At 32.9% G+C, this 13,832-nt stretch overlaps 1 protein-coding gene across 1 annotated transcript in view; it reads right to left on the minus strand.

Moving 5' to 3' along the window:
* The window catches only part of LOC105620429 (alpha-glucosidase-like), a 36,744-nt gene extending 22,912 nt beyond the window's left edge, over positions 1–13,832 (minus strand). Inside the window, exon 1 of the mRNA XM_012201923.1 lies at positions 13,763–13,832. Coding sequence (XP_012057313.1) covers positions 13,763–13,832 — 70 coding nt within the window. The remainder of the gene's footprint in view (positions 1–13,762) is intronic.

The raw sequence follows: 13,832 nt of genomic DNA on the forward strand, positions 1-13,832 counted from the left end.
GTTTCCAAGTATGTCTTGACCACTTTCGCAACATGGGGTCGAGCATTGTCATGCTGCAAAATCACATTATCGTGTCTCTCGTTGTATTGCGGCCGTTTGTCTTTCAATGCTCGGCTCAAACACATCAATTGCGTTCGATACCGATCGCCTGTGATTGTTTAACAGTTCATAATACACTGCCGAGCTGGTCCCACCAAATACAGAGCATGACCTTGGACGTCAAAATCATCGTTCTTGAAGCGTTGAAACCACTCACGACACGTTCTTTCACTAATAGCGGCCTCACTATAAGTATTTGAGAGCATTCGATGAGCCTTAGCCGCAGATTTCTTCATATTGAAGCAAAAAATTAAAATCTCCCGCAAATGACGAAAATTTGGCTCGTAAACTGACATTTTCAATCGAGAATAACTTTATGATGCAGACACAAATCGACTAATGTTTCTATGGGGTTATGTTGACAGATGCCCAAGTTTATTATATGACGTCTATGATCTATTTATTTCGACCACCACTTACCGCTAAAGTCATCTATAGGAAAACGGCGGAAGCAAAGTTGTACACCTAATAATATTCTTCCATTACAAAATAAAAATCTCCAATTTGAAAGTTAGATGGTAGCGAATGACTGGAAATCTAATTAAATGTAAATAATAATTAACATCATAGACTAGAAAAAATTTTATCATGGTCAAGAAAGACTTACTTAATTTTTTGTCCCAGCATTCTTTTACACAAAAGAGAGGCATAATAATTAATTTGATAGATAGGATTTTCTTAATTTCACTCTATGTTTCACAAAAAAATTTCGAACTAATTGTGAACATTCGTCTCGTCAATGATTACCCTTTGAAGTTTGTCTATAATACAATTTACAACAGAACAAATCAAACATTTGATTAACAACAAAAAAATTTACATCACGACAAAGACGCTACGGGATAATGAAAATAAACAATCATCATTCACCATCCCCATGTATATAATATTTTTGAGAAATTTTAAATTGTCATCAAAGATTTAAACTCCAATCTTTTTTTCTCTAGCTTGAACAAACTTCAATGTGTAATCAAAGCGCATAAAGATCTTCTCCCTGTTAATCCAAAAAAAACGTTGTCTATAAAATTTCGTGCAATGACTGTGACACACAATCTATGTAGGTTAAATGTACAGACAACTAAAAAAGAATAGAATTTCGGAAAATAGGAACCATATCCGTAAACGCACATCCGTACATTCAATTATAATCGAACATAGGTTGCAATGTGGTCATAAATTTAATTGACATGAAGTTGAAATCTTAGACACCGAATGTAATTATAACAAGAGATTAATGTCAGAGATGATACACATAAGAGATAGAAAAATGGAATTAATCATCAAACAAATACAGAATTTTTAGATAAAACTTATGTGCCTCTCCTCAACAATTTGTAATAGACTATAGCATACAACTTAAGATGTATTCCTTTCTTACTGACAGTGTAACCATGACGTCACAACAGTGCACTGCCGCAGCCGTTCCAAAATTACTGCACTACTATAATGTTATATCATTCGGAACGGTTTGCAATAGACTGGCGGTAATGTAAACAGACATGGATAAACGTACTAAATTGTCAATAAATTTAGAACGAAAACAGCAGCGATAATTCTTCCGAAGATGAACTAATTATGGGATCATCAATTTAAGCAGTTTAACTTCATATTAAAAACTATATGGACACAGTAAATGTCCATGAATATTCAGATATAGAATTTAAGAAACATTTTCGGTAAAATGAATGAATATATATGCATCTTCTGCAGTTAAATCTAATGTATATATTTTTTTTATTTCCTGGATCAAATATTTCGACGCGTTGTGCTTTTTTAGCAATGCCATATTGCACTGTAACTGCCTCACCTCAAAAGCCGCAGTGGCAATATGGCTATTATTTATGACGTCATTGAGAGAACTAGACGCTGTCGCAGCGTGCTGCATAGTAATAGCAGAACAATTTTTCAGTACTGTCAGTATTGGTAGATACTAGTTGATAGATACTGTATCGGAACATATCCTTATTGTCTTTTACATGCGTATAACACGTGATACCGATTTTTGTTTACAATAATTTATTTTGTATATTTTGTTTCGCTAACTTTAGAGGATAAACCTGTTATAGTTCTCAGTTAAATATTGATACTATTCTGACATCGATCTTTACATCGATCTTCATTTTGTTTTAACCAGTGACAAAATTTGACAATTTATTAAATCACAGTATCGTACATTTAACTCTAACACATATTTATTATTGATTTCACGGATAATTTTATTATAACTACTACTTTTTGTTATAGTAATAATATAATTGACCAATATAATCATTGGTTACATCATTGTAAGGTAAGTCTTTTTTCATTGTGACAGAATTTTTTCTAGTCTCTTAATTATTATTTACATTTAATTAGATTTCCGGTCATTCACTATTCAACTTTCAAATTGGAGATTTTTATATGTAAGGAATTACTGCCACATAATGTAATATCGACTGATATTTCATTATATAACGATCTTTATACGACTTATGGATAATCAACGTATTGTATCATCTATTGAAATTTTTTGCTGAAGAAGGATAAAAAATTAGCTGAAATATGTACAAGTAATGATATAATGTAGAATTACTTTAAAGAAACAAAAACTGCGCACTGTCTACAACGCCAATTCCCAATTGCCTGTTTATTCGATTTTTTTTTTAAATTGTTATCTTGGGGATTTAGTTACCACTAAAATAGAATTTTATAATTAATAATTTATTTACTAAAATAAAAAAACATCAGTAATAACGCGGACTCTTTGTTAAATGATATCACAACTTAGTGTTAAATTAAAAATTTTACCAAGATTTATTTGATCGAGTAGTTAAAATAGTGCTCGGCGTTAGATGCATCTTTTGGGTTGATTCCTGCGGGCGATGCCTATTATCTCCCCACTACAGTTCTAGACTCAGTGGCCTTATCACTTGGCGTTCTGGCTCAAAAGCATATACAACCTTTGTCTAGATGTCCCCCTCTCCCCATCACGTTGAAATAAAAAAATGCATAGGGAGAGTGCCGTGGACTGCAAAGGAGTGTAGACGTGACACGATTCGCGCGCCTCAATTGTACGATTCTCGTGAGTCTTGGATGCGCCCAATGGATGTCTAATGTTTGCTATCAAGTTTCTGACAGTTGTAAAGCTGCTTCTCTGATTCTCTCTAAAGGCCTTTGAATCAATAAGTGCTTCTAGTTACATCTTAGAGTGCGGCGGATTCTTTTCACCAATGGTGAGGATGACGGACAATGGATCTCTAGACATGGATTTAGAAGCAGTGAATATCTCCCGGGAGGAGATAATGCAGATTATTTTGGACAGCGAACAAACAAAGAAACGGCTCCAAAAAGAAACAAATGAAATCTCGTTGGCCCAAGCCAAATCAAAGTTTAAAATGATGGAACCTTAGGCAAGAAAGACATGAAATGGCAAAAGAAGGAAGGTAAATTTTTCCCAAGAAAATTAATGAAAAAGGAGAGATCACGTTCTAGCTCGATCAAGAAGTCTACAGAGGTTAGTAATATCGATAATGAAGGCTCAGACTCTGAATTGGATAGCACGGATTCCCTTTTTCCGAGGAAACTTACTATCATCCGCTTTATTTTGTATTAATTAAGAGAGTGGACACCTATAAGGTGACAAGCCACTATTGATCTTAAAAATCTCCCGAAAATTATGTAATTTGAAAGGAAAGCAGTCCTGAAATACAAGGTCAGAATCAGTCATGCTAGGAACGTATGGAAACTTAGTTCGACTCCTACATGGCTCTTACTAATAAACACTTGACGGAACTCGAGTTCAAGGCTTTCATCCTGAAATTTATGCTATATAGAAGAGGCATTATTCAAGGAGTTTCCTTTAGATATAAAAATGGATGAGCAGATAGAAGAAATTAATTATTATGACAATAAATGAAAAATGGCTTTAACGTTTAGATTAAAGAAGATAGAGAGACAGGTTGGATTCTTAATCCGTTTGCCTCGATTTTAAGGGATGTCTTTGAATATATTATTCTTTGGAGAATGCTACTACATATCTCGATTTAGTTAGAGTGAAGTTAGATGATGCTTCAAATATGGCAAGCTAGGTCACATTAATAAAATATATGACAAGAAGGAGGTATATTTAAATTGCAGCGAAAATGCAGCACCATGAAATAGTCAAGGCTTCATTTTGTAGAGAAATTAAACGATGTGTGAATTGTAATGAGGCCCATAGCACAATAAACAAGTTGTGCATATAAAAAAGCAGTGGAGATTGCGGACTGGTGGTATATGAAAGTATGGCGTGCTCGGAAGCAGCAAAACAGGTGGATAAAGCATGAGACAACGTCAATTCTCAAGAATCTTATTTGCGGAAACTATACAGAAATGTAGGAAAGAAATCCTATTCCTCAGTTCTGAAGAAATATCCGGCGAACTTCAGGGTGGCGAACAGTAGAAAAGGATACAGCAGACAAAGAATCCAGTCGAGTAAGTGAGCTCGTTCCAGGTTCTCTCGATCTGAAATCAAAACTGAGGAAACTAATGGACGCGATAGATTCTATCCCGATATCAACTGATCGATAAAATTTTAAAAATGGTGGACTGAACTGCATATTAAATGCTTTCATCCAACATGTCATACTCATGTAATGGTTTTTAAAGTTTTTTAACGGAATTTCAACGGAAGAGTCTCAAACACAAAGTTAATGAGATTAATGGTCACTTCCTAGATTATGATTGCTTTTGCAGAAACTTGGCTGTCCCTAACTGATAAAATTCTAATCAAAAGAACGGACTTAAAACGAAGAGAACAGAGCGTAGAGGTGGAGTGGCTAATGGAATGAAATTTTTTATTAAATACGAGATGATTTTAAATTTATATAATTGCAACAGAGCATTGGAAGCGCGGTTAAAGTATTCGCAGGAGATGACACATTGGTGTTAATATCTTGTTACCGACTCCCCGTGCTACAATTAGCGTAACTCATGGACAAAGTTTCTATTGCAGTTCAGTGGAAAATTAAGGGGATCCTAAAACCATTTATATTACCGACTAAATCATATAATTTTTGTATAACAAATACTTAATTTTCTCTTTCATAAATTCGAAAATCTTTCTCTAGGATTAAAGTATACGCATTGATTGTTTGTGAAGTAGAGTTTATGCGTAGTAGAGTTTATGAGAACGATGAAAAGTTTCGAAATTGAAATATTTGTTACCATTTCTTAGTGTAATATGTCTCAAGTTGACAATATTTACTTGATACAAAAATTTTGCAATCTATTCTTATGAAATAATAATCCATAAACACGTAGTTTGCGCGAACAAATAATGTCGAGTTCTTAAAATTAGACATTTTATTGCGACGAATTTGTTATACAAAAATTGACACGAATGTGCTACTGCATGTAGCATAGATTATGTGAGCTATTGGTGTGATAGTGTGTATAAAAATGCGCAAGTTGGTGTGCTAGAACAGCGATTTTTGACTTTGTCGGAGTTCAAGCTTTACTTTAAGATCTTCTTAATATCCATTGTTCCTCTGTCAGGGAGCAAATCATAGGTATCCATTGGGTACAAATTTTGAAGTTTTATTGCTAAATTTAGATTTAGTAGTTTTAATTGATAATAGACATACCTATGTTGATTTCAGCCAAGGATCAAATTCTATTCTTGATTATACGATCGTACATTCAAATCTGGCTTTTGATATAGAATGGACATATTCCCCAATCTTTGTGGTAGTTACCACTTTTCAATCACTAGCACTGTAGAGATTCAAAGGTGAGACGTAGTCGAAAAATCCCTAGTCTATACACTTCTAAGATGGACTAGACTATTTTTCGAACAAGAGTAGAAAATCTGTTAGAAACTTTGGACAGTGATAGTTCAAGGACCTGTTATGTATATTCAAGTTAAATACTTAACCTTTGTAGCACTAATTGTAGGTGCACTAGAAGAGACGTCGTATGATAAGGAGAAGCCTTGTCCGAAAGACAAGAAAAAGCAGAAAGAAGTAAATTGTAAAGAAAGGAATAAATTTTTTCCATGCTCATGGGAGTGAGGCGCGGATATATGAGAAATTGATAAAGCGTAGGAAAGCCGCATCATCAAAATTTAAGTGAGTAGCAGGGAAAATTTTATTAACTATAAGAAAGCAGAAGCCGAAGTAAGAATAGGTCTCAGAAGGATTAAAAGAAATAAATTCCGAACATTTTATCAAAAAACTCAAGAAGGATGTTAACTCTTTATGTTTGAAAGAAGCTGAAACAATTTAAAAACCGTAAAATATTTTCAGATACAACTAATCAATATAGCGTTAACGACGAGAGTATAATTGAGGAGATTATTATGGAAATAAATCTATCGTGAGTTCCTACTCCGTCAAGGGATTTCTCGCAGCTGTTCCCACAGTAGGACGACTTTCTAGATTTTTCTCTTCCACGGAATTTCGATTGGCGCTAAAGGATTTAAATATGCATCTAGTCCAGGATTAGATAGAATCGATTACAATTATAATATCTTTATCCCCTACAGTTAAGGAAATTCTGTTATCTATCTTTAATGAAATATTTGAGGAAAGATTGTTCCCAAAAGATTGGAAAAATATATAAGCTTTTTCATTCCTAAAATAGATGGAATATTTAAGCCTATTTTACTAGCTTCGTACATTTACAAAATATTTGAAAAATTAATATGCAGCCGATTGTCGTGGTGGTTTAATAAACTTTTACTCGCGTCCCAATTCGTATATCTAGATCTTGTGATAATAATTTTAGCAGTTCTTCACTCGAAAATAATTACGACATTTAAGGAGGAGGAGTCTACGGCTGTGGCTTTCCTTGACGTTAAAGTGGCATACAATAATGTCCTCAGTGATCTTATTAACCAACTCATAGAATTGATATCGAGAAACATCTACATCGAGTTTATATCGAGAATTTGACGTATAAGATATGACGTATAGGTAGCATATTTTTGGAGAATTAGATGAGGTTCAGTGGATTTATAAAGGTTTACTTCAGGGCAGTGTTTTTTCCCCTTTGCCCTATACAATTTACATGCCTGGATTAGACAAGATTATCCCGTCCAATTGCCAAATGATTCAATAGGTAGATAATGTAGCTATTTTGTCTGTAATAGTTCGCGCTCGGCGCGGACTGCTTGCCGGGCGATAGAGAAGGGAGTAAGTAGAATTTGTGATTGCTTGGATGGCTTTCTATCTCTATTAGTAAGATAAAGCTTTGCGTATTTAGAAGAGAAAAAACTCATTTACTAGCAAACGCGCTCTCCATACAGATAAAAGACGAGTTAATACAAGAATCTCCAAAAGTCAAATTTTTTGATATCGAGTTTTAGAAGTTGTTCAAATGCACATATAAATAAAATTATTTAGAACTGCTAAAGTCTTTTGAATATGATAAGTTGCCTTGGTAGGGAATAAACCCCAATATTCTAAAAAACGTATTCAATATTCTCTTAGTAGAGTCAGGTTGAATTATGGAAGTTTTTTTTTCAGGAAACGGAGAAGACCTTAAAAACGAAGTTGGACCGTATTGAATTTAAAGCTCTGAGGCTTGCGTTGGATTTTAGAATGTCTACCCCAACAAATGTTATTCTAGCGGAATTTGGAGAACTTCATCTAAGAGTTCGATATCTTTGTAGAAATTTTATCTCAAAGGTTTTTACACAACTGTCAATTCTCCTTATTCCGATTGTAGAAAGAATAGAGAAAATACAAGAGCTTCTCTCATAAGTAGATCGGATTGGAGAATCACTAATAGTGAAGTGCTATAAAAAGGTTTCCAAAATTTGATTAATAAAGATGTTAAGACAATTTGTTACTGGAAGCACTTTAAAACGCTTACCAAACTTAGATCTGGAATCAAGGTACACAATTAGAAACTTAAAGAATCCCAATGATTGTTTCTAGACGATCCAGTCTTTCAAGAAGACTTGCAATTAGGTTGCTGCTTCATGACGGCTTTAAGATCTTAATGAAAAGATTCGTAGTCTTTGCAGTGGTCTATGGACGAAGATGTAATCTATCAAAGTAGAGCGTATAGCGAGTATCGAGTAGCTTCTATATTTACCACGGAAGCTGGCTATTTTAGAGGCTTTGAGAGTAGCTAGGATTCATATGAGCGCATGTAGTGTTTATAGACACCAAGTCGGTTCTGATAGATATTGGAGCAGCTTTCTGTCCCAAGTCTACCTGATGTTACAGATTAAAGACGAACTGAGAACTATTAAGAGAAAACGGAAAGAATGTATAGAATTAATTAGTTCACACTACTGCAATAACTTAATGTCAAATATTCTAAAGAACTATAATCTCCATCGGTCTTAATTTTGATAATTATTATTTAGAACATGATCCTGAATAACATTTAAGAGGTTTTAGCTGTCGGTTGGACACCTTGGATAATGCTAATGTCGCGCTGATGGTACTGCAACTTTCAAGCCTTATAACTCGAAAAGTACTTAATGAAAAAAATTTTATTATAATATTTTGAAAAGCTCTTGAAATAAGCTATAAGAATACGCAAGAAAAAAAGGGAGGGGCCCTATTTAAAAAATTCAACTTGACCTTCATATGATCTTGCAGACTTCATCCAAGGTCAACCTCTTATCATCAGTTAAGTGAATATTTTGAAGTCCTACTTTACTTTTATATATTTTTCGCAGTTGTTCGTTTTCGAGATATTTTAGCGTTTCTAGACTTTTTGAAGACTGTATACTGAAAATTGGAAACAGTCAATTCAATTTTATTGCCAAAATACTATCGCTTAATTTCAAAATACACATGAGAAAGTTATAAAATAATAAAAAGAATATTCGGAGATTTAGAAAGCACACTCCGAAAGAGCTTGAGAATTTCTAGGAGATTTGTTTATTTACAATACGCCAATTCTTATAGGACTTCTGGACGTTTTCTTCTCACGAGAAGTAAGTCTATCTCGTGGCGAGTGTATGAAAATGATAGATCTTGCTCGGTTTCTGTTGTCAATCTGTTGTCAGATTATGTCAACACCCTGGTGAAAATTTTTCTCAAAATTTTTTAGAATTTCTATGTAATTTCCTCACATTTTTTATACAAATTGGAACATTTTTCAGAAAATTTACATCTTTTTTTATAATTTTTCATACATATTAATTATAAAATATTATAAGATTTCTAAGATTTTTTGTAAGTATAATTTTTGATGAAATGTTAAAAATAAAAAATTTAAAAATATTTTTTAAAAATTATGGGATGAGAAAATTCAGAATATTCAGAATTTACTTGTATGAAAAATTCTGAGAGAAGATGTAAACTTTCCGAATATTTCTGAGTATTTCTGAAAATGTTTCAATTCGTATAAAAATTATGAGAAAAATTTTCATCAAGGCAAGCTCTGCTGGGTTTCTGTTCGCAATCTGCTGTCAGATTATACTGCAGACTCTGTTCGATTGCTGTCCAATTTGCTAACATAGCATGTCATCAGGTTTTGTCATATTTTTAACAGCAGTTTGTTAATATTATCTGATAATACAAATTTTGTATGACAATTTGTTCTTTCTGCAATCAGAAATTGGTCTCTCTTTGGCAGACTCTGTTCAAAATCTGTCTTTCAGATTTGAGTTGTTATCGTATCTTTTAATTTTAATGTTCAAGTTACTATTTTATTTACTGTTTTTCAGTTATAAAATAGTATTTTAGTCAACACCGATATGAGACTTGGGCCAGTATCTCATAATTAATCTTATAAACTCAGCTGCTTAAATAAAATCTGTCTTTATCCATGCTTTTTATTCTATGTTAATGGTTAAACATATATTTTACATTTAATTATTATTATAAGGAGTAAAGATTTTAGTTTTTTAATTTTGTTAATTAAAATATTTAAAAAGAGAGTGTATTACAAATTATTATATTGCTTAAGATGAAAGTAATAAAAATTTGATTAATATACCCATAATCTTTTCATGTTTTTAATTATAGAGTATTTCAGAAATATTTGACCAAATTGACTCTAAGAGTATATTCCACTCATTGTAAGGATGAAAAAAAGTCATATAAACATGGATTCTGAAAACGCTTCCTTTCAAAATTATAAACATTTCTTATTTAATTTGTATTTATTGTATTTATATCGTGCCTCGTTTTAATGTTTCATGAATTATACTTCTATTCATCTTCTAAAGTAAACAAAGAGTTATTAGATAGGTCTATATGGAATTGGAATCAGTCTTTATTAAAGCATTTAAGAATGAAGATTCTATTCATCAACTTATTCTAACATAATATTCTAACATTGGCAGATATCCACTCTATGTATGGATGAGCTAATAGAAATTCCAGAGAAGCTCAACGTCTCTATCAACAAATCTTCCCTCAAAGATGATTTAGCCGTGCTAAAAATACTTTCAGTTCGGTCCATTGATTGATTAGAGAAACAGGATTTTTCTTACCCAATACAATAATCGAGGATGAAGCAGAACCATTCGAACAGCTGCAATCGAAGAGCAAGTGATTAGACGAGTCACAGAAAATCCAAGATTTACCAGGTATACAAGTATGAAATGATGATTTGAGAAACAGATGGCGCACTAATGCAGTGTGAAGTACAAAGATTTAACATTATACGTCATTTTATTGTATCAACAAGTGTCAAACGCGCAAAGTGATTTGATTGAAAACTGTTTGCATAGTATTATGTTGCTGTGTTTAATATGACGAAATTTGTACCAAATAAGGAGTATTCGCGAACAGCATTAATTTTTTGTTTTCATTTGAAGAAAACTGCTGCGGAATCATACCGATTACTTGGAGAAACTTATGGTGAATGCTCCATCGCAAAAAACGTGTGAACGATGGTTTCAGCGTTTCAAAATTGGAGATTTCGATGTTGCAGACAAGGAACATGGAAAACCGTCCAAAAAGTACAAAGACGTGGAATTGCAAGCATTGCTGGATGAAGATGATTCAGAAACACAAAAACAACTCGCAGAGCGTTAGCATAAACTGTTTCCAATCGCCTACGAAAGATGGGAAAGATTCAAAAAGTCGGCAGATGGGTGCCACATGAATTGAACGAGAGACAGATGGAGAGGCGCAAAAACACATGTGAAATTGCTCGAATGATACAGAAGAAAGTCATTCTTGCATTGTATCGTTACTGGGGATAAAAAGTGGATTTTTTTTTAGAATCCCAAGCGCAAAAAATCATAGATCCAGGCGCACCATTCACATCGACCACAAGACCACAATCGCTTTGGCAAGAAGACGATGCTCTGTGTTTAGTGGGACCAGAAAGGTGTGGTCTATTATTGAAGCCTGGCGAAACGGTTAATACCAATCATCAACAATTGACCGATTTGAACCGTTCGCTGCTTAAAAAACGACCAGAATAGAAAGAATACCAAAAGAAGCAACACATTTTTCTCCATGACAGTGCTCCATCACATACGGCAAAATTAGTTCGGCACACGTTGGAAGCACTCAGCTGGGAAGTTCTATCCCATGCTTACTCACCAGGCTAATCTTGGCTCCTTTCGATTACCACTTGTTTGCATCGATGGGTCATTTGCTGAGCAGCACTTTGGTTCGTACGAAGATGTGAAAAAATGGCTCGATGAATGATGATAATTAGCGACAAAAGGGGAAGATTTTTATTGGCGTGGTATCCACAAATTGCCCGAAAGATGGGAAAAATGTGTAACTAGCAATGGAGCATACTTTAAATCTCTTTTTATTATTCTTCCGAATTTAACATGTTTTTTTTTGGGAAAAAAATCGTCATTTCACTTGGTAATACGAGACAGATTCGCATTAGAAATGTAAAACATTTCTTTCTCAACTAGAGGATATTAAACAAAGCTCTTTTGCATCCTTATCATCTACAAGTACAAGTTCTCTTATCAGCGGATTATTCATCACGAGTAATTTTTACTCAGTGTATTTACAACAGTGTACTTTTCCAAATTTTGAAGTATCGATCACAGACTTATAATGAAAATATATATATAAGTATAAAATAAAAAATAAATATAAGTATAAAATAAAATATAGATATAAGTATAAAATAAAATATGGATATAAATAAAAAAAATGTTTATAACTTGGAAAGGAAGCATTTCCAAATCCATGATTTATCTGATTTTTTTTCATCCTTACAAGTGAGTGGAATATTTTAAAAGTTTGGCCAACTATTTCTGAAACACTTTATATAATCTCATTAAATCGATCTTCATGGTTCAATTTATTTTTCGAGGATGCTCAACATGTCCTGTAGGTAGGGCATATTAATTGATCCACTTTGCATTCTTGTAATTAATATAATTTTTTTCTTATTTACAAGGAATATTAAGCTATATTAAGGATAAATACTTAATTATTGAGTCAGATGAATATGCAACATTTTAAATCATTAATCTATTGTAATTGTGTGAAGATTTATAATAACTTAAAGAAAAAAATGTTACAGTAACCTTTACCCTACTTTAGAATACTCAGAATACCTACAAATTATTTGATATTACACTTAGATTACTTAGGATTTCTTATTACACAAGATTATCTGAGAACGTTAAAGATTATTATATTTATTTTATTTATCAAAAATTACTTTGGATTACTCAAAATTTGGATTGTCGCTGAATTACTTAGTACAAAAATTACGTGACCAACCCCAAAAAATTTAATAATTAATTTGTTTCAAACTATCTGAAAAGTGTGAGGATTGAAGATTTTTTAAATCGATTATATATACTTGATAAAGAATTTCGACTAATATACTGAACAAGAAAGCTCCGATGATCTTGATCTTGATATATGTTATCAAGGCCTAATCCTGAATAACCTCCATCAGATTTTAGCCGTCATTCGTCATTCGTTAAAAAGTTATTAACAAAAGAAGTTTGAAAACTGATGATCTCTTTTCTACTATATAAAACAGACATTTTCTATTTTAAAGTATATTTTACAACTTTCCACTGAAGTGAAGCGACTCTCCCCTCACCTCCCTCCCTGCTTAGGGGCACACGACTTCCACGCGAAGTGTGTCTCACCTTACTACCCTCCTGCTGAGGAGCGCGCAATTTCCATATGACGTGACTTTCACCCCACTTCCCTCCTTGCTTAGGGATGTACGATTTCCATGCGAAGCGATTCTCATTCCATCTCGCCCATGTCAAAGTATATATAAGAAATTATATAAGAAAATATTGTGCGTTGTTAAAGCAGGAAATTTGATTCACCAGAGTACAGCTGTCCAAAAATTAGGTTTTTTTATTAGTGAAGTTTTTTGTTAATAACTTTTTAACAAATAACGAGGATTGATAAAAATCAGGATCATAACATATATCAAGATCAAGGTTGTCGGAACTATCCTAACATATTTACCAGAATTTCTTGTTTGAATTGTAAATTTCTAAATTTATGAAATTCCTCAACATCTAAACTTCTTTTCTAAACATCTAGATATAAAATCACATTACTAACGATATCTCAATAAAATGATACGAAGACGATAATTTATACTATTATTTATGTTTTTAAATACTATGTTATGTTATCATTTAAAACAGTATATTTTTATTATTAATGTAATTATATTGCTCTCTCTCTCTCTCTCTCTCTGTCTCTCCTTCTCCTTTTTATAAAAGTTAATAATTTTCTCTAGGATTTTATTGTAAATAAAAAAAGAAAAATACCTTTAAGATCTCCGACACCGTCACCATCACTATCCTTGAAACTTCTAGGATAAATTTGATAAAGGGACAT

This window comes from Atta cephalotes (genome assembly GCF_000143395.1).
Source record: "Atta cephalotes unplaced genomic scaffold scaffold00026, whole genome shotgun sequence".
NCBI lineage: Eukaryota > Metazoa > Arthropoda > Insecta > Hymenoptera > Formicidae > Atta > Atta cephalotes.